The sequence below is a fragment of the Mus caroli genome, unplaced genomic scaffold (assembly GCF_978045245.1).
Source record: "Mus caroli unplaced genomic scaffold, Mus_caroli_1 scaffold_9, whole genome shotgun sequence".
Lineage (NCBI taxonomy): Eukaryota > Metazoa > Chordata > Mammalia > Rodentia > Muridae > Mus > Mus caroli.
In genome coordinates this window covers 115242272-115262720 of record NW_028227264.1, presented here as the reverse complement: position 1 = coordinate 115262720, position 20449 = coordinate 115242272, and the positions used below count along the sequence as shown (strand labels likewise).

Below are 20449 nucleotides of genomic sequence, written 5' to 3'. Positions count from 1 at the left end.
TATCTATCTTTCAGTCCCTAAGTGTCCCCTTAGGTGGTTTTGAAGCAAGTCCCCCTTAGCTCTCACATCTCAGTCGCGGGTACCCAGGAACTGTAGAGGGTGGGTGCAGGTGGGGGACCCCTGCCGGGCCCGGGACGCTGGGTGCAGGTACCCACCCATTGGAAGCGCCCAGCACTCCCCAAGACCTCAGGCTGCCAGACGCCGCGCAGCCGGATCCAGGGATGGTGGGAGGGAGGAGGGAAAGTGAGGCCGGGCTCGGGGGTGCCTGGAAAGCAGGGCTGCGCTGACGTCACTGGGCGCGCAATTTGGCTGGAGCGCTTTAAAAAAGGAGCGTGCGAGCGGAGATGCTGCTGCACACAGCTCAGACCGCCTGCAGCAGCAACAACGCTCACAGCCACTGCGGCGACTTCAGAGAGAGGGCTCCCGAGGCCGGTGGGACCACGGTTCTCTGCGCGGTCCCCACGGGGCTACGACCCGGCAGACGCCCATTGGGGTTGCAGACGCCTGGTGAGCTGCAGAAGCCAGTGGAGAAGATCCCGGAGCGCTTCGGTTCTGCATCAGCCCCGGCGCTGCCCTCTACAGGCTCCCTGCTCCTCCGCTCCCAGTCTCGGGCACCATGGACACCTCCTGCGTCCACATGCTCCTGTCCTTGCTCGCGCTGCTGCAGTTGGTGGCCGCAGGCAGCCCACCGGGACCAGATGCGATACCGCGGGGCTGCCCATCACACTGTCACTGTGAGCTGGATGGCAGGATGCTGCTCAGGGTGGACTGCTCGGACCTGGGGCTCTCGGAGCTGCCCTCCAACCTCAGCGTCTTCACCTCCTACCTGTAAGTGACCCCCCGCCTCGCTGCGGGCACCGAGCTCAAGGGGGATTGGGGGGTAGGTGGGAAACCTAGGCTGGGGCTCCCCACAAGCACACGCCTGCTCCGGAGGGGGCAGGCGAGTTTGCCAAGGGCATCCTGACCAGACCTGTTTAGGCCTCCAGAGAAAGGCACGTGTCTCTCTCTGACAGAGCAGAGCCTGGCTTTCTGTACCCTGGGAGAAGGAGCTTGAAGCGCACGGGGCAGAGAGCCGGTGCGCAGGCTGCTTTGCAGTGCTGCGCCTGGCAGGACGCAGGACCAGTCCCTCCGAATGTGCGCATTTGTGTGCCGAGTGGGGGTTTGTGCTCAGGGACCTGGGACCCAAGGGCAGGTTGTCCTACTGCTCACAGGCTCGACCTCTGCGTCTGGGCTGAAAAACTTTCCCTGCAAGAGAAACACAACTTCTTCAAGCCCCCCCCCCCGGGGGGTGCTGCTCTGCACACACCGCCCCCCCCCAACACTGGAGTGTGGTGAAATCTCTTTTCTTTTTTTCTTCCCTTTTCTTTTTTTAAACAAAGTGATTAAAATGTGGCAACCACAAACCCCCGATTAGAGCTGCCAGAACGTTATCTTTACCTTTGGCTGGCCGAACCGCCCTTTGAAGTGCCGCCGGCCACATTGTAATCTTTAACCATCTCCTCCCCCGCCGCAGCTAAGGGAAGTGGGCTGAAGGCAGCCGGGAGGGTAAACAGGGGCGCCGCAGACATCCAAAGGGGGACCTGGAGCTTTCTATCGGCCCCTGGGAATTGTCCTAGCTTTTCTGCTCCTGCTATCACGTCCAAATCCCCGACCGTGGAACCGAGGCTGCGGTTCCTTAATAATGTGGTCTCTGAGAAGCCCAGGCGGTAGGGTGACAGGTGGTGGGGTAGATGAGGTGACTCAGAAGCGACTCATCTCTGTGGGACCGAGATAAGTACTCCTCCCGACTCTCCTTCTAATCTGAAGCTCGGTTCCTTGGGGCCCAGAGACCAGGGTCGAGGCCACCTTGAGGTAACCCGATCTCCTAACTACGAGGTGAAATAAATTTGTGGTCTTTATTTTATTTTATTTTATTTTTAAATCAAGACATTTCGCCGAGCCCATTCCAAACCCTGTGTTCCCAGTTTCGGCTTTCTCTGATGTACCTTGGCAGGAGTTGACTGAAACGGTTGTGAGTTCGGTTTTTTTCCCCCCTCTGGTTAGGAGTTTTGCGGGAAGAAACACCAGGCTTACACAATGTTCCCCTGCTAGGCAGTGAGTGGTTGTTTTGTTTTGTTTTTCTTCTGGAGACAATGGGCAACAGAAAATATCGTTCAACCTGTTTTGATATTGTGACTTAAGAAAGAGACCAGCCTCCTAGGTTTCCGTGTTGGGCACCTCCGTGTTCCGTGAAACTATTGAGATCACTATTATTTGACTGGATAGAACATAATTTTTCCCCACCGGGTTTCCCTTCAGTTGAAATCATTACATGCAGTGATAATTTTTTTAGGGTTGGAATTCTGCTCTGGGAAACAAGCGTTCTCTCCGAATTTACATTTCCTTCGGAACAGCTGTCTTACCACAGACTTTAATACGCTTCCCTCCCACCCCGCCACCCCCAGCCTCCCTAGTTTAACCGCTAACTTCAGTAATTCGAGGGATAATGTGTTCTCCAGTTTGTTTCTGAGACCAACTTGGTGATTTCTCTTTTAGGGACTACGCTACCCCCGCCCCCAACGCTGCGGAAATTTGACTATAGACAAGTGCAGTGAGCAGCCCCCCTCACACACACTGCAAACGTATCATATAACATATTACAAAATATGCAAACACGTTGACGAAGTGTCCGGCTTACTTTTTTTTTTCCTCCCACGTGAAGGAATGAACATTTGTTGGGCTTATGTTACCAAAAGCCTAAAATTCTTTTTTTTTTTTTACGCGATTTCCCATATACCTCAGATGTATCTAATTGCATCCTGCCTTCTCATCTCAGAAGTTACTGCCACCTACTGCCACTGCTTTCTCACTATAGACAATCTCTGAAAGTTAGAATTCAATTAGGAAGGATGCTACTTGATGACACTCTGCACCCGGTGTCTAAGGAAAGGGGCTCTCTGTGCCTTCTGTAACATCAAACTCAGAGTGTCTACACTGGTAGGCTCCTCTCAGGGCTCACGCTCCCCCTCCTCCTCCTCCTCCTCCTCCTCCTCCTCCTCCTCCTCCTCCTCCTCCTCTTCCTCCTCCTTCTCCTCCTCCTGGCACAAAATGCCAGGAGCAGTGGTGGTATGTCCTTCACCCTGGGTTGAAGATTTGGGTTTTGTGTTTGACACCTCGAGGGGCTTCTCTGCAGACTTAGGAGTAAGTGATGCCCTCTTTTGGTTCCCCCTAGTACTACCTGAACATTTCTGCGTCGATGTCAATTCCTAACCCAGCTCTTCTCCACCTTCCTAAGACTGAGACCCTTTAATATGGTTTCTCATGTTGTAGTGACCCCCAACCACAAAATTATTTTTGTTGCTACTTCATAACTGCAATTTTGCCACTGTTATGAATCGTAGTGTACATTCTTTCAGAGACAGAGGTTTGCCGGTGGGGCTGCGGCCCACCTGTTGAGAACCACTGTAAATGGGGACTTTTTATTTACTCATATTCAAGTAAATAACCATGTGATTTCTTGATTTTTCTTGTTTTAAGAACTAAGTTTTTTGAAACTTTTTAATGGAGCATTAAAATTATGATCTCACCACCCTGGCGCAAAGCAGTAATTGAGTGTCATGATACATAGGTGAATGGCCTAGAAAGCTGTCTTATACTGTTTGCAGTAGGGTATCACCATTCATTTAGTCTAAATGCTATCTCCCAAGACCTCTAAAGTAAAAGGATAAATGTTTTGTTGTGTTGTGTTGTGCTTTACAAGCAGATTGTATACCAAGTTCCAGCTGTAAACACTTGCCAGATAGACTAGCCACACTCTGATAGCTGACTAATAGCCATCATAGGTAAAGGTTTCCTACCCCTCTTCATAAAAGGCGTGGGCATTGTGCATCATTTTATATCCTCTATTCCCAGAGAACGTAAATCCAAAGGCAGCCTCTACAGTCACGTTAAGCCTGCATTCTTCCCCAGTAACCTATAGCTGGACCTCTGAACATCATTGAAAACTGGAAATTTCTCCTTCAGTTCTTCCTCTCCTCCCTCTTCTCTACCTACCTCGTCCACTCCCATTGCTTAGGTTGTAAGGTTCACTCTGCAGAAAATAAGGCACACACAGAAGTTAAAACAGAAAGTAGACAACCACTGTGTGAGCGGTCAGAGGCAAAGTGGGTCTGGCAGCTAATCTTAGGCTGAGTTCTTTTCGTCCATCCAATGTGGCAGTTTTCAAACAGGGTCATAGACATAGAGTTCTGCACGCTAGTTTATGTTTTCATCGTCTAGTTAGTGTGGTACCCAGGCAGGCTAATATAGTTACTTGCTTTTCCATATAGTCCTCTACATGGAAATATATGGAAAAAATATTTGGAAAATAGACCACTACTTATTTTACTTTTAAATGAGAACTAAGCTTTTCCTTGTCAATGTACATCCCATCCCTTAGCAAACATGGGCTGTAGGGACAAAGAGAATCACAAGAACCTTTATATTTATGGGATTTGGTTGCTTCTCCATATGGTATTTTGAAACAAAATTTAGTTCTATACCTAATTAGTAAAAACTGGTGTTACTTAGAAATAACCAGAAAAATCTCAGCTGTACCATGTATGGCTTCAGACTTTTATATGTTTTAAACACTTAAGATGCAGTTTCAAAGTTAAATTTTTTTAAAAAAAGTTTTAGAATCTTCTTCAAAAATTGAACATCTCTGGTTCTCTTCAAACAGAGACAGGCATTTTAAGCAAAAGAAAAATGTTTGCCCTTTAGAAATAGTTCCAAAAGGCTTAATAGGTGTGTCCTACAATTTAGACCAATTGCAAAATGTCTGCCATTTGTCTTGGCAGGTGCATTATTTATATTTTGCTTAAGGGAGAAGACCCATAACTTTTCTGCACTGTAACGAAGTCTGTCTTCTCCAGTATTGGGGGTTAAGAGTCCAGTAGAGATTATGTTATGGGAGCAATGTTGATGCTAATTGGCTAAATTAGTTGAAATACTTTTTAAATAGTGAGTTAAGTTTCAGACAATTTAATAACATAAATTTGGAACAAATACGTTACAGGTTATATTATGCCCAATATGTATGTAATGGAGTTGTTGAAGCTTCAGTGAATGTGTGCATAGAACAGCATGGTCTTCGGGTTCTTCTCTTCTGTTTACATTTTCTTCTAACTAAGGGGAACTAAAGATGTTGACATAGTGAATGCTATGAGAGATGAATGAAGAAATAAGACCTCAGTGGAAGCTGTCACACTTGAATAAGGCTAAGGAAGTTCAGAAACACAAAATTTGTGCATAACTTCTCATAATGCAGTTCTTAATTTGAGCTAGTCGGCTGCTTTTTAATTTCCAAACTGCCTAAGGCATAAAAATAACATAGAGCAAGCAATCCCATAAAACCATCAAAGTTAAATATGCTACATAATATTGGTAGTTTTCAAGCTGATATCTAATTTGTATTTTCATTAATAACACTTTCTATTTTATTACTAAATAATTATTAACAATTATTAATATTTTGTTAATAGTGAATGTTCATATTCTATCAAATTGAAGTACTTAAGTAATTTTAATAATACCTGTGGCTATCCTCCCAGTCAGCCTAACCCACATGCCATAGAACATAAATGAAAAGCTATAGTAAACTCTACTTGAGCAATTTTGTTAAGTTTTATTTTGTTCATGTACTTGTACAAATGTGAAATAACGCCAAATGTCACATTTCTATGTAAACATCTTCTCTTCCCTCCAGTTGATATTTCTGATAAACTGAGGTCTTTACAAGGAGGCAATTCTTTCCAATATTCAAATTTCAATATTCAAATTTCTCACACCCACATCAATACCTCCCCCACCCCACCCCTGTGTAGAGTCCTGCTTTGTAGCAGGGAAGATGACTCAGGCCACACTGATGAATTTCAGACAGCGGCACAAACACAGGCTGCTTATCTCTACTGTTGCTGTTTGGTAAATTCAGTTGTGTTGCGCTGCGTGCGTCTGCCTGTGAGTTTGGTGCTCCTATCCCAAGTGTGTCAGCTTCAATTCACTATTTTCTTTAACGTGGTTTGCTCTAAAGGGATACCCCACTTCACCTGGGAAACTCAATAGCTGAGGAAAAAAGGAGTCCACAGTTACGATGTACAACTGGTTAGTACATTTTCCATAGTTCAATATTAATTTTGTTATCCATAAGCTATGTAGTAGGAAGTGAGACCTTTCTTGAAACATATTTTCTCCTGTCTCTCCTGGTTAATTTTTCTGTTACGTTGGTTGAGCCTTATTTGAAAGTAGATGAAAGAATAAGAGTTGTTGATTTATGGGATGGAATAATGTTACCTAGTGAGCACACGGGAAGACTCTCAACACTGTTAATACCAGTGGTGGGGTTGTTTAAAACATGGTTCCTCTGCAGGAGTACTTCCTCATGGTCTGTATATTCTGTCCTCAAAACTGTATACCTGGAGTGGAAGACACTAAAATGTACTCTGAGAGTACACAAAGGAATCAACCCATAGTGGCGAGTATATACCCCTTAAGCTAACGGAAACACTCCACAACGAGATTTCCTGACTTCTTCTCGTCAGCATAGACTCCTTTTCTGGCTGCAAGCTCTTGTAGGGAAGGAAATCTTCTACTTCATATCCAAGGCTCACATCAACGCTTGGCTTTTAATCGATGCTCAACAAATATTTGCAATGTTGAACTTAACATAATTGGCTGCATTCGCTGCTGGAATCCCCATGGCAAAAACAGGACAAGGGAAAAAAGAGAGAGCAGAATAAAAGTATGTGCAATGATTGCCCAGTCCCATTTGAAATATAATTAAATTAGAGACAGCTTACATGATGTAACACAGTATTTATTTTTAACACACAAGAGAATTAACGTAGCCAATTTACTTTATTGCTTTAATAAAAATAATTGAAATTCACCCTGTCCTCCTGAGTGCTAGACATGTTGATGAATCCCTGACTTAACTATACCATAACCGCCTTATGATGTAGGTGCTATTCATGACATGAAGGTCTGTAAGTTTATTCAAGGATATGGAAATTATCATCAAGGCCAGTTTCCCAATCAATACAAGAAAACCAGTTCTTAATGTCTAGTTATGACCCGTGATGACTGTGCACACTTTTCTTTCCAGAAAGATAATTAATGAAGCTCTCAGATCAGAAGTGTCCCTTCAAGGGAGCAAGGTGCGGTTTTTCGTTTTTTCCCTAAGACGGGCATTCTGGTGTATAGTTTAGGGCCACTGTTATAAATTGAGCAGGTGGGTGTGTGTTTCCTTGTTGCTTCAGGAGACTTTCCCTTGCTTCCTAGGCAGAGTAAGCCACAGTAGTTGGAGACAGGTGAAGACGGATGGATAAGTGAGGGAGGGAGCTTGTAGGAAGGATTCACGTGTTTGCTTCCTTGTTTCTGTGGCTGCATCTATGTGTTGAAAAAAGTCGCTGTGTCCGTTGAAATGACTGATCGGGTGAGCATTACGAGCCTTCTTTAACAGCTGAATGTTTTTATCCTCAAAATAAATAAGAGGAGTGGGCGTCACAAAGGAGCCGTGATGGGTTTCCACGATGCTTCAGAGTAGAGAGCTATCTCTCTAACACAGACTACAGAAGCACACTTATGTTTACAAGTTTATGTAATGAAGTTTAGCAAGATCGGTGTGATTCGGTCTTGCAGACCAGCAGAATCCTGGTAAATCAGGGGAAATCTCCTCCTTAAGACCAAAAGCCTTTCCTGAGGCTCGTGTTTACCCTCCTTGGACTTCCAAATCATTTGCTACTGCAAACTTGTCATACATTAATAATCTGTGGTTACAACATCAACACGGGGGGAAAAACAATGGGTGAAAGACTCACTATAAATTATATTCGGTATAAAAGCTTCCCCCCACCAAATAAATGCTTCTGTTTGGAAATTTTAGGCTACATCAGGGTACAGTCTCTAGAGTCTCTTAAAATGCTTCTCTTGTGCCTCAAATCTGTAATTAACTTAACACTGATTATTTAAAACGGTATAGCAATGACTATTTCCAAATATATCACCTCTTACGTGTGCCTGTTTTATCCCTCTTGCCTTCCGAAGAAGTCTTGGTCCATCAGCAGACATGAGGAAAATGATCTCATGTGCACACTACACACCCCCTAACATAGCAATAAGAAGGGCTTCCCTTTGTGCTACTTGCTTAGCAGAAATGACACATAGGGACCTTGACAGGACACGGCAGTGACTGGACAACCCTTTTAGAGGAGAGACAGAGGTGCTGGCTGTTCCGAAGCAACCTGCAATTCAATTCAGAAGCTGAAAAGCAGAACACAGTTGGCCTGGCAAAGCAAGCCTCACTCCAGCTGAGAAGGCGTGCTCTGAGCTGACCTCCCGGTCAGCCTGCCAGCCAAGATTAACCTTCCCTCAAGTGGATCCTTGTTAGCCCAATCTCTCCCCCCTCTGTTGCTCATCTTTCACAACTGGAAGCCAAGTGTTTCAAACTATTACTCAATTTTGCAGCCAAATTCCTTTGTTTCCTCCCCCACCCCCACTCCTCACACCCCCACCCACCCCGTTCCATGCCTCCCGACACACACTCAAACTCACCCACACGTGTGGTGGGTAGCATCTTCCTAACATCTATACTGAACAGGGACACTAAGAATTTTTACATTAAAAGACTTACATACGTTTGTCTCCTTTATTTTTTCCCCCTCTCAAAACCTTGGTTAGATAGGGCAGGGTTGTCTATTTGCTTTGATCAAAAAGCCACAAAAGTGTATTTCTCAAGAAGTAGAAAACCAGTCATGATCTCAAGTGGAAAAAATATAAGGAATTTGCTGAATTTTAACCTTAGTCCATAACAAAGATATTATTTTAAAGTTGGTTGGTTAATGTGGGCTGCGTTAGGACTTTCATTGTGCCGTGTTTGGGTTTGCTCGGTGTTATTTTAATGAGTTTATTGGTTAAGCACACAGAACACAACCACATGGTGCTTGAAATTTTTAGGTAATAAATTTTCTTATGAGGCATTTGCTTGAAGGAATTCTGTTATATAATCAATTGATCTTTAACTCTGCGGGCGCGCGCGCACACACACACACAAAACTGTCCTGTTTCTATACAGAGGTAGTAAAGAATATTTGAAATATTATGAAAGCCAAATATTATGAAAGTTCTTTTGTGGAAAGAACTGGATTCTTTAGTCATCCTTTATGAATAAGACACCATAGAAACCTCTACTTCACAGGGTTTGAATAACTTTTAGAATAAACTTGTGCCGTCTAGTAAAGTCTGAGACAAGAAATCTTCATTTTTCTCTTCACATTTCCTGTCAGAAGAGGCCCCTGAGCCAAGGCAGTTGGCAACAGGCCTTTCTCTACAGTTGTTACACTGTCAAGTGGCCCACAGCATAGAGTTGTGTAAAAGATGGCGACAAAGGAAATAGGCTATGAGAGCTGACAGATCCAGGATTCTCTGAGTGAGCAGATTCAACCAGACAACTGTCCTTGGGCTGTGTACCCCTTCATCCATCTCCATCCCTTATTTATGGATGGTGTCAGACAAGGACAAGAAGACTGTGTCATCCTTACCTGTGATGTCTGTCCTCTACCACTGGCCTTCAGACTATATATGCAGAGAGAAAAGTCCTTAGGATTAAAATATCAACTCTGTGTGCACAAAAACTGAAGCTCTGGGATTCTACCTTGGTGAAGCTTCAGGCATTACTCTCCCTAGAGTGACGTCACATCTTCCACCACCCCTGTGTGAGCAGCTGTTTTTCTCTGGGACTCTGTGCAACAGAATACAGGGGAGTCTTCAAGCTCAGATAGCAAAAGGAAATCCCAGTTAAACCCGATTCTCCCAGGATGTAAGCATAGCTCGTTTGGAGAACTCAAAAGTTTTAGCAATACGATTAACCAACGTCAATCCCCCTTCCACTTACAGCTGCTGGCCTTCCAGCAAAACATCCACTTCCCCAGGGTCTTACCACTGTGAGAAGTGCTAGGTGGATACTGGCTGGTCCCAAATGACTATTACATCGTAATTTGAAGCCCTGTTTGCATTAGTTGTAGAAATAGCTCAGGACAAAAATATTGGGAAGGAACAGCTCACACTGGTAAAGATGGTTGAGAGAAGTTAAGATCACGGCTCTTACGGGGGTCCTGAGTTCTAATCCCAGTAACCACATGGTGGCTCACGACCATCTGTAATGAGATCTGATGCCCTCTTCTGGTGTGTCTAAAGACAGCTACAATATGTATGTATGTATGTATGTATGTATGTATGTATTATATATACATATATATATAAAATCTTAAAATAATAATAAATTTAAAATTTTAAACAAACAATGCAGAGCTCAAAGTAACAGCTAAATATACTCATGAAAAATTCTATAAAAAACTAAAAGCCAGAATGGCAGGATGGCTCAGCCAGCAAAGATGCTTGCCACGAAGACTGACCACCCTAGGACTCACATAGTGGAAGGAAAGAACTGACTCCGCAGACATACTCCACAGCCCCTCCCCCAATCAACAAATAAACAAACAAATAAATAAATAATAAATGTTCTAATTTTCAACTTTTAAATTTTCAATTCTTTTAACTTTTAAATTTGAAATTTAAAAAAAAAATTGAGTTCTAAAGAAAATATTTGATCCGCAAATTATAAGACCAAGATGTGTGCCCGAGGTCAAATCATGTGGCACAGAGCTAAAGCATGGTCAATTAGAATGTTACCTTCTCCACCCAATTTGATTGGATTTAAAACATGGGGATGTGCTTGTAGAGGATTTGGGTGAGGCACTAGCCATGTGGACCCGGGGAACCTAGAACAGGAAAGATATTAAAAGCCAGCAACATCATTTCCCATGCGACAAGATCTGTGTCCAGAAGAAGCAAATCATGCCCCCACAATAGACAGCTGGCAAAGATGGACCCAGAACCCAGGTCCCCTGAAAACCTCACACCAGTTTGCCCTTTCTTGGCCTCTTTGCTCGAATTGTCAAACGAAATCTGAACCCTCAGTCCCCTGGGCCAGATGCTGAGTGTCATGTTGCTCATCTCCTATGATATGTGTTTGTGTCTAAGGGTGTGCCTGAATTTTAACATCCTCTGATTTCAGTTGACTGTAGAAGCAACTAAAATAACCCAATGTGATGTTTTTTTAGAAAATCTATACAACAAAACAAAACAAAAAAAAGCCACTCGGATTTAGTCTAAAGAGTGCATATATCCAAACTTTGTGAACGTAGTAATTAAATATGTTTGTTAGGATTCACAGTACACTTGTGACCTTAACTTGACCAGATATTTCTTGTCATCTGTTAGCTTTCCCCATCAGCACTGACCTTGGATCTCTGTCAGGTCTTCTCATTTGATGCCCCAGAGCCCACTGACATGACTCAAGTCTGTCAGCAGCGAGTCACTCCACCGTGCCTTGTCAGTGGGGGACCTCAAACGAAGGCTCCCGTGGCCCAGCCTTCTTTGCTCCTCCCTTTGCCTTTTGCCCACCTTGATGCTTGGCTGGGTGGCTGGGCATAGGCTGTGATCCTCACTCTTCTCAGAAATGGTGAGATGCCTTATATCCAGCAGAAGGTGCCCCCTGTACTCTTGGCCTCCTCACACCTACACTGGATTAGAAACTGCATTTGAAAAGCATCTCTTTTTCATGTCAGTGCCTGGGCCACATCAAAGAGGACACAACTTGTGGACATCACAGAGAAAGGGCACTATTTTCTCTTGGGAGCTCAGGCCCTGTTCCCTAAACCATTGGTTCTCAGCCTTCCTAATGTGACACACCTTAATATTGTTCGTTGTGTGGTGGTGACCCCCCTCCCACCATAAAATTACTTTTGTTGCTACTTAACTATAATTTTGTTAGTTATGAATTGTAATGTGTTTTGATGGTGGTCTTAGGTGACCCCTATAAAAGAAAAAGGTCATTGGACGCCAAGGGGTCGCGACCCACAGGTTGAGAACCAGTGCCATAAACTCTATACAAGACTTTGTCCATACTTAAGGTATAAGGTGCCTTTTCTTCCTTTGCCACAAAATAAATGTAAAACAAAGGATGGACTTGCTGATACAAGGTCTAATGAAATCTTGTGCAGAGCTGGGAAACAGGTTCTTTGGCAGGTTACTTTGTGTCTCAGTCTTTCTTCTGAAACCTGGACATCACACTATCTCTCTTATGGAGTTGTTGTGAAGACTGGCAAAAATCGTTCGCACAAAGCACTTGGCACAGTACCTCACCCCGGAGCAGGCATTATATCAGTGGTTCTCAACCTGTGGGTCGCGACCCCCACAAACATTCTGTGTGGATTTCTATTACAAGTCATAAGAGTAACAAAATCACAGTTATGGAGTAGCAACAAAATAACTCTGGTTGGGGGGGGTCACCACAACATGAGGCACTGTATTAAAGGGTCGCCGGGGCACTAGAAAGGCTGTGAACCGCCGCTTTAGATGCCAGATGCTATTTTTTTTGTTGTTGCGGACACTACAGTGATCACACTACGTGGTCTCTTCTTTTTACTCCCTAAAATACTTACGTCATTTGACCTGAAACTTTTGTATACAAATGCAATTTTCATTAATTATAATCTTTTAAAAGGGAGAGATAATGGAGTCCCTGGTAGGTAGAGAGGGGCAAGGAAAAGAAGCAAGAAAGGGCAACTTCAAATGAGTTGGATATCGCCGGCATCTGTTAGAAAAGAAAATATCCTTTCATCTCTTATCCTTTGTATCAAACAAATAAAAGGCTCTGTGTTTTGAGTGACGTTTTCTATTTGCACGTAGGTGTACAGGTGTTGCAAAAAGTCTCCAGGATAGTTGACAGCTCTGCGAGTGTTTTACCTCAGAGAGTGAGCTGAGGGGTGAGCTGAGGGCGGGGTATTGCAGATTCACACCCGTGTGGTAATGAATGGATGCTTTGCACAATCTTGGACCCTCTGCCACAGAGACAATTCTGTCCATCCAAGCCAGCAAAATTCATCCAGCAGGTCTAAACTGAAGGCAGGAAATCTTCTATCTTCCTACACGCAAAAGGAGATCTTAGCTCCCAAGTAGCAGAGGGTCTTATATGTAGGGAGGTTCGTTTTTATAATCTCAAAGGCGAATCTAAAGGACTTTCAGCCACGCCTCTATTACTTACTAGCCAGAAGCACTGACTTGAGAAGGCGATTCTGTCTGCCTAGCTTCTGAAAACAGCTTAAATTGTCATCCGAGCAAAGGATAGCAGAAGATAGCAGAAGCCAAACAATTCCAAGGGACAAGCTGGAAGGAGAGCCACCAAACTAAAGAATGTTCCCCAGGAGGAGGAGTAAGAAGAAAGTGACAGCCAGAGGAAATGGTGACAAACTAAACTGTGGTAATGTTCAAGAGCAAGATGAGAAACACCAGAGAATGGACCAGACAACCTCTCTCTTATGGAACTGCTTCACTCGTGGAACACTGGGTTCTTTTCTTCTTGGAATAGCTAGACACCAGTCAAAATATCCATCTATCTATCCACTTATCCATCCCTCCATCTGTCTATCTATCTATCCATCCATCCATCTATCCATCTATCCATCTATCTACCTGTTTACCTACCTCTCCCCCCACCGTGTATGTGTGTGTGTGTGTGTGTCTGTTCCTGTCTCTTTATATATGTGTGTACAGAAGAGACGGAGATACAAAGAAAGACTCATTTATGCATGCAACAAAGAAATAGAAATTCACATTTAGGAAAAAAAATAAATGAAGTTGCTCTGTGTACAGGATGCTAAAGTGCTCGGCATGCTCCAAGGAGCTGGAAAATAACACCGTGATACATCCAACGCTCCAAACAAATGTGGAGAGCGGTGGATTAAATGCCCTGGTCTGATGTTCTCCACGAACGTGCTAAGAGGAACTTATATGACATTCTCAAAGCTCACACCACAATAATAAGCCAATAAATCAGAATCTTGGGGTGCAGGGTGGGGAAGGAAGGAAATACCAAAATGATCTTTAACTCCATCAGCTTGTCAGCCAAGTTTGAAGACCACTAGTCTAGGCTGGCTGCAGTAACCCACAACTGCAATCTTAGGTCTTGGGGAATGGGGCTAAAGCAAAAGGATCCCAAGTTCAAGTCCAGCCTGGTTCTGTAATGAGAACTGCCTCAAAAACAAAACAAAACAACAGATAGAAAAGCAAAAATCAAAATTAAACAAGCCTGCACATGTCACCCAAGTTACCCTGTGAGTTTGTTTCAGCCTAGCGGTGATGGGTCCTAGGTTTAGAAAGCAAAGTTCAATGTCTTTTTTGTTTATTGGTTTGTTTGCTTGTTGTTGTTTGGAGACAGGGTTTCTGTGTAGTCCTGGCTGTCCTGGAATTTACTCTGTGGACCAGCACAGAGAGAGATCCACCTGCCTCTGCCTCTGCCTACGCAGTACTAGGATTAAAGACATACCACCCAGCTTAGTCAGTCAATGAATCTTTTAAAGGGCATTTTCCTTGGGAATCTCAACATACAAAAACAAATGAAGGCAATATCGATGTTATAGAAATGAGGGGAGGAGTTTATTAGGAAGAACCACCCCTCCAGATCTAGCTGGCCCATCAATCAACCGCAGGCTTGCTAGCAGCTGGACGTCCTCCAGCTCAACTTTTGCGCATGTGCAGTAAGAGACAGGAGCACTGCTCTGGAGGATTATCATTTGAGGAGTCTGTCAGCCTGACAGTTGAGGGGCTGGAAGCAGCACAGGTGTAGTCAGATTACAGAAAACAGGAGGTTTCTGTACAGGCACGCCCCTCCTGTTTCTTCAGCTAAGCCAGCAGCAGGTCTCCTCTCCTGCAATCTGCTATACTTAAAATGGCTTTATTTGTTTTACAGTTTAGAGGCAATCCCCTAGGTAGCCTTGGGAGCCCCTTCATTTCATTAACATTAAATCAACAAGCTGACCTTCTTTCTCCTACTCTCTAGCAGGATTAATGGATTGGGACTTGATTTGTGCATCTAGGAGTTAAACCTCTTGCTGAGAAAGCTAGCAGGCTTGACTAATTCCCAGAACTGCTAACTCCATAAACTCTCTATAAGCTTAAGATTAAAAATAATGACTTCACAGTGCTATATGTGGCTGAGTGATAGTCAATATACATCAAAAATCATATAAAAAGACAAACTACTTAATAAAATAACATTGTAGTCTGTATATGAATTTTATGCTTGGAAAAAGACTCAGTTCTGTATTTGTTAAAAGGGACCCTCCTAAAAACTGCAAGGGAATTATATTAGAGACTTATATCTATATAAGAATGCTGGAAATTATATTTTAAGCAGAAAAAAAATTACGATTAGATTACCATAAATATGCTAATAGAAGACACAATGGTGTAAAGCTATGACATGGTGGATTTCTGAATGTCATTTTTTTTCTCTCAGAAGCAAATCTACTATTTGAGACCAGATACTGTCTATAAAGAATCCCTCGCATGACTTCATACTTTTTAAATTCCAGGCAGTCTTAAATTAAATTCAGAGAACTGTGAATATAAAGAAGGAAGACAAGGGGAGAAAAATGCACTATTTCCAGACCATCTGACAAGACTACGTGAAAAGCTCCCCATCAAAGGGTCTTAAGTACACTTTACTGGTGTGACAAACAACATTTTTATCCCTTTATTAGATTTATTTTTTCTTCTGAAAACTGCAGTGGCCAGGGCATGGTTTGTGAAAGAAAGCTGGCAGGGTTGTGTGCTTTGATTCTTAATTAACACCTTCAGTCTCAAAAGAGAACCAACAGAAATACCGTAAACTGTTACAGCCGCATTGTGATTCCGCTCGGTTGGTTTGTTAAAAGTCGGCTGGACATTGGCAGCTGCGGTAAAGAGAAAACTCAATGGATGTTTTGTGCTGTGCCCACTGAAGTGGAAGAAGGCAACCATTGTAGTTTTCACATGGGCAGCTGCAGAGGGAGGGCTTAAATGGAGCTAAGTGTAAGACTTACTGTCAATTTCTAGTAAATAAATAATAAAAATTAAATTAACCCTCCAGTCTTTGCAGCCACACAGCAGAAAGGTTCTGGAAGAAAAATTTAAGGACAAGATTCTTGAAACATCTTAGCAACTAATTTTGGGGGGGAATCCATCCATAAGGAATAGCATTCGTTTAGAATATCGAAATACGCTTTTTGAAAGAGACAAACAGGGCAAAGCTTTAGAGACTGGCCACTCCACTTTAAACGGTAAAGATATATCTTTCCTGTCATTGGTAATACAACTCCCTCATCCCACTTTGCTGAATCCTAAAATTTGTTCAGGTGGGAACTGAATAAGATTCTGTACACCCCCAACCTCCCTTATTTTAGAGAGCATGGAGTTGAATTTTGCCTTGGGTAGGGGAATAAAGGAAGCATTTAGCTCTGGTCAGATAAATCTCACTCACATTCAAAAATGCAATTAAGGAAATATGTAAATCTAGATGTTTCATCAAATGCTAGCTAAGGGGTTACTAGTTCTTTCTGAGTACAATGCCTGAGCTAAAGGACTTGAGTGTCTATGTAAGAGCCATTGTCCAAGCCACAGACCCTGTTGGAATCAGAGTCTGGCTTGGCCGTGGGAAATACCTACATATTTGACACAGGCCCTATTTCTGAGAGAAACAGGATGGAAGAAAAACTGTGGAGATTTTACTGTTATGTTCTAGTCAGCCACGCTCTGCCTAATTTGCTTTGATCAAAAAGATAAACTAATTTCCCTATGGGCTGGATAAACATAATTAGGGAGGTACCGCTTTCATGCTGTTTCAAAGGGACTAAAGGGGACCAGGAATTGTAATGGTGGGGTCTACATACATCTTTTCAGCTCATCCGAGAGCATTGTTCCTTCAAAACAGGACACTGACATGTGAGAGGATCCCAGTCTCAAAACAGCTTCATGGGCTGCAGAACAATCGGAGACCCAGGAACCTGCCAGACTCTAGCACAGGCAAAAAGTACTAAGGAGATTTATAACAGAACTGTTCTTCCTTGGGAACACCCTTACCTTTGTGTGAAGAGATACAATTGGTTGCTAGTCCTTAAACTGTATTGGTTGTTCCTGCACGTCGGTCTGTTCTTCAGGAAAGTTGCTGGGATGGTTGGCTCCATGCCTTTGAACCCTAAGCGACTGCTTCGCTGATCACACAGATGTAGCCAGCTCCAGACCGTGCCGTTGTGGTTGCACTAACCTAAGATCTGAGATGGAGCTGGTGAGCTAAGCAGGACCATGACTTCTCAGATGCTTTCACCAGCTGCCTGGCCGTGTCTGTGCCAGCGTGCAAGCTCAGCACCCCTGCTTCCGCCTCTCCCCCCACTTCTCTGAACCCCAAACACAAGGAGTTATTAGATAAGAAGAACAGATTGCAGAGTATGGGATTCTATTCTGTTTCTTCCAGAGAAATCTACTACTTAGTGTTCTTTTTCTTGTTGATATGACCTTCATGTTACTTCCTTAACCAAACTGTTGTTCTAGATATGGTATCTGTAGCCCTGCTGTAAATTTAATTGCTTTTTTTTTTTGGCTGCTAATCTCCTTAGATACCAAAGAGTACATTTCAGGTTGTGGTATAATATCACTAATAAAACAAGTGGATCTTTTTAAAAGGTTGGAATTCACTAGGTTGTGATGCTAAATTTTGTTTCTCTAAAAATAAATAATTACATACAGAAATAAATAAAATATATATACAGAAAGCATTACTTCAGAATAATTCCAAAGGAAGCTATAAGATTCAGGTTCAAGACAACTATCCTACTTGGGTTTTTTGTTTGTTTGTTTGTTTGTAAATTATTTCAAATTGGTGAGCATTTACTTGTGTATTCCTCCTTTTTAAAGAGAAATCTGTAGCCAGCAAATATTTTAACTCCTTTAACATTGTTTTAAAAGTGCTTAGTGCTAGCAATGCTTGAAGATGCAAATAAGGCTGTATATACCTTCTGGCCAACATCCCTAGGTCTGCAGATGATGGCAACCAGTTACAGACCAAAGGTCACCACAAGGCTGTGAAGAGACCTTTAATGTTGGTGACCTCATGTTCCTTCTTCATTCGCTCATTCCTTCCCTCATAGAAGTGATAATCTATTCTTTCCCATCAGGTGCTAGATGATAAGAACAGAACAGTGTACTGTATGAATCCAACGTGCAGGGAAAACCAAAACTGAGCAACGTTCTTAAAATTGTAAGGCTATGAAAGGATTATGACAGTGAACTGAAGGCTATAAAAAGAGAACTCAGCCGGGTTCCAGTGGTCAGAGAACAGTTCCCTTGGAGAGGAATGTTTAATCCAGAGCCTTGAGGGTGAATTGGAGAGAAAGGTGGAAGGCAGGAAAGTATTCTGAGCTGAGGTTTCCTAATGGAGTTCTCATCCACACCTGCTATAACTGCAATAACCACACTGAGGTGAGGACCATTTAGTGCCCCGAACTAGGAAGGGCTTGAACACAGCTCACCCTCAGGGACAGGATCCTCCCCAAGACCTGACCTATGATCACTGCAAGCCCTGTTGCACAGATATTTTTAATGACTGTGATAGCAAAGAGCTCTACAGTTATGTTCTGATCTCATCAATGTGCCTTCTGCCTTACTGTGTGGTAGTTTTACTAAGCCCATCTCATTTTCTTTTTTCAGTGCTCCTGAACATAACGATGAATTCATTTCTTTGCATCAATAGTCTGGAAGGAAGGGTAATCATGTTGTCTGAGCCTATACACATTTTTTTCTACCTTAAGGAGAAACACAAAACCCAGGAAGATAGAACCTCACGTCCCACTGTGAGTAGTGGCGAGATTTTTGACAGTTTCTCCTGTAATTAGAAGTAAACCTTCCCAGTTTTCGTTTGAGGAGGGGAAACCTAGTCAAACCTAAGAATACACAGATACTCAGCGGCTCAGTTATTCAGCTAAGATGTTTGTAGCACCGACTATCAGACAAGCTCTAGAGTAGGAACAAGCATATAGAAAACCAAGCATCTAGAAAAGGCCTCTGATCTTTAAGAGTTTGGTTGTTTAACTGAGAAAGATAGGAAGATAAAAGTAGACCACAATGCTTCTGAATGTGTTTGTGAAATCTTGGACCATTTGTTCAGTCCTGAGTGAAGAATTGCCCCCACAGGCTCACGTCGCAAATGTGTGGGCCTCAGCTGTCAATGCTAGTTTTAGAGCTACAGAGCTTTAAAGAAGTGGGGTCTTGTTGGTGAAATAGGTCACTAGGAATGGGCGTTCCCAATCCTGGTCCCAACCTGACCTGTATGCTATGAACTAGGCTGCCCCTCATATGTCTTTGTTGACACAATGGACTGAAACCCTGTGAGACTGTGAGCTGAAATATAGCTTTCCTCCCTTGGTATGTTGGGTATTTCAGAACAAAGATGCAAAAGCAAGATTAAAAATCGGTACCAGAAAAGAAGGATCACTGATGTGGTTAAATGTAACTATGAGCCTCTTAGGTCTTTAAAATGTACCCCGGAGCTATCGTCTCTAGCTGCATATGTATCAAAAGATGGCCTAGTCGGCCATCACTGGAAAGAGAGGCCCATTGGTCATGCAAACTTTATATGCCCCAGTACAGGGGAACGTCAGGGCCAAAAAGTGGGAGTGGGTGGGTAGGGGAGTGGGGGGGAGGGTATGGGGGACTTTTGGGATAGCATTGGAAATGTAAATGAGGAAAATACCTAATAAAAATATTAAAAAAGGAAAAAAGAGAAAATAAATTTAAAAATTTTTTAAAATTGGTTTATAAAAGAGGAATGTGGTAGAGACGGGAGATGCAAACTAGACAAGTCCTAGGATGTTGTAAGAAGTTTACCAATTAGGGATTTAGAAGACCAGAATTCTGGTAGAAATGTACCCAGTGAAGACGAGAGTCATCGGGGTTCAGATGGGATCGAAACTACTGAGAATCGAAAGAGGTACCCCTTTTGCCCTCTGGCAAAGAATTTGTCTCCATTCTACCCATGTCCTGAGAGTTTGGCAGTGGGGTTTTTCAAGACAGCCTGGTACTCAGGCTGCAGAACAGAGCTGTGACATGCTTTTTAGCCAGCTTTGTAGAGAGAATCGGGAGCCAAGAGGAGAGGGTGTGAGGCGAGATGTGAAAAGTACCGTGTGTGGGTCTCCCCGCCACAGGCAGAGCAAGAGCAGACAGCACTGCTCTGATTGTTACAATGAGTAGTGCCACTGAAGTGAAGCTGTCGCGCTCCACACTGGGACAATAATAGCAAAGGTGTTTTGAGGGTGAGACGCGGCCTGTTGAAGGGTGCAGAAATGTAGGAAATCATTTGAAAGAACTTTTCAAAGAGAAAACTGAAGGAGCCTCTTCTGGCAAAAGTCCATTTAGGAGAGTGAAGTGATTTCCCTGATTCAGACACTCAGAAGCCACCACAGTGGTGGTCCAAAGGGGCCTGGTTGCATCTCAAGATGGTGGAGGAGCCAGCATCATCCATATGGTGCTCCTCTGGCAGGTATGCAGACTGAAAGAATTACAG

At 43.3% G+C, this 20449-nt stretch overlaps 1 protein-coding gene and 1 pseudogene across 1 annotated transcript in view; one reads left to right on the top strand and one right to left on the bottom strand.

The window, feature by feature from the left end:
* The first annotated feature begins 374 nt into the window (after positions 1-374).
* Lgr5 (leucine rich repeat containing G protein-coupled receptor 5) overlaps positions 375-20449 on the top strand; it is a 139964-nt gene continuing 119889 nt past the window's right edge. Inside the window, exon 1 of the mRNA XM_085843174.1 lies at positions 375-828. Within this exon, the coding sequence (XP_085699300.1) occupies positions 617-828 (212 nt within the window). The 5' untranslated portion in view covers positions 375-616. The remainder of the gene's footprint in view (positions 829-20449) is intronic.
* LOC147002766 (uncharacterized) lies at positions 1434-17081 on the bottom strand (annotated as a pseudogene).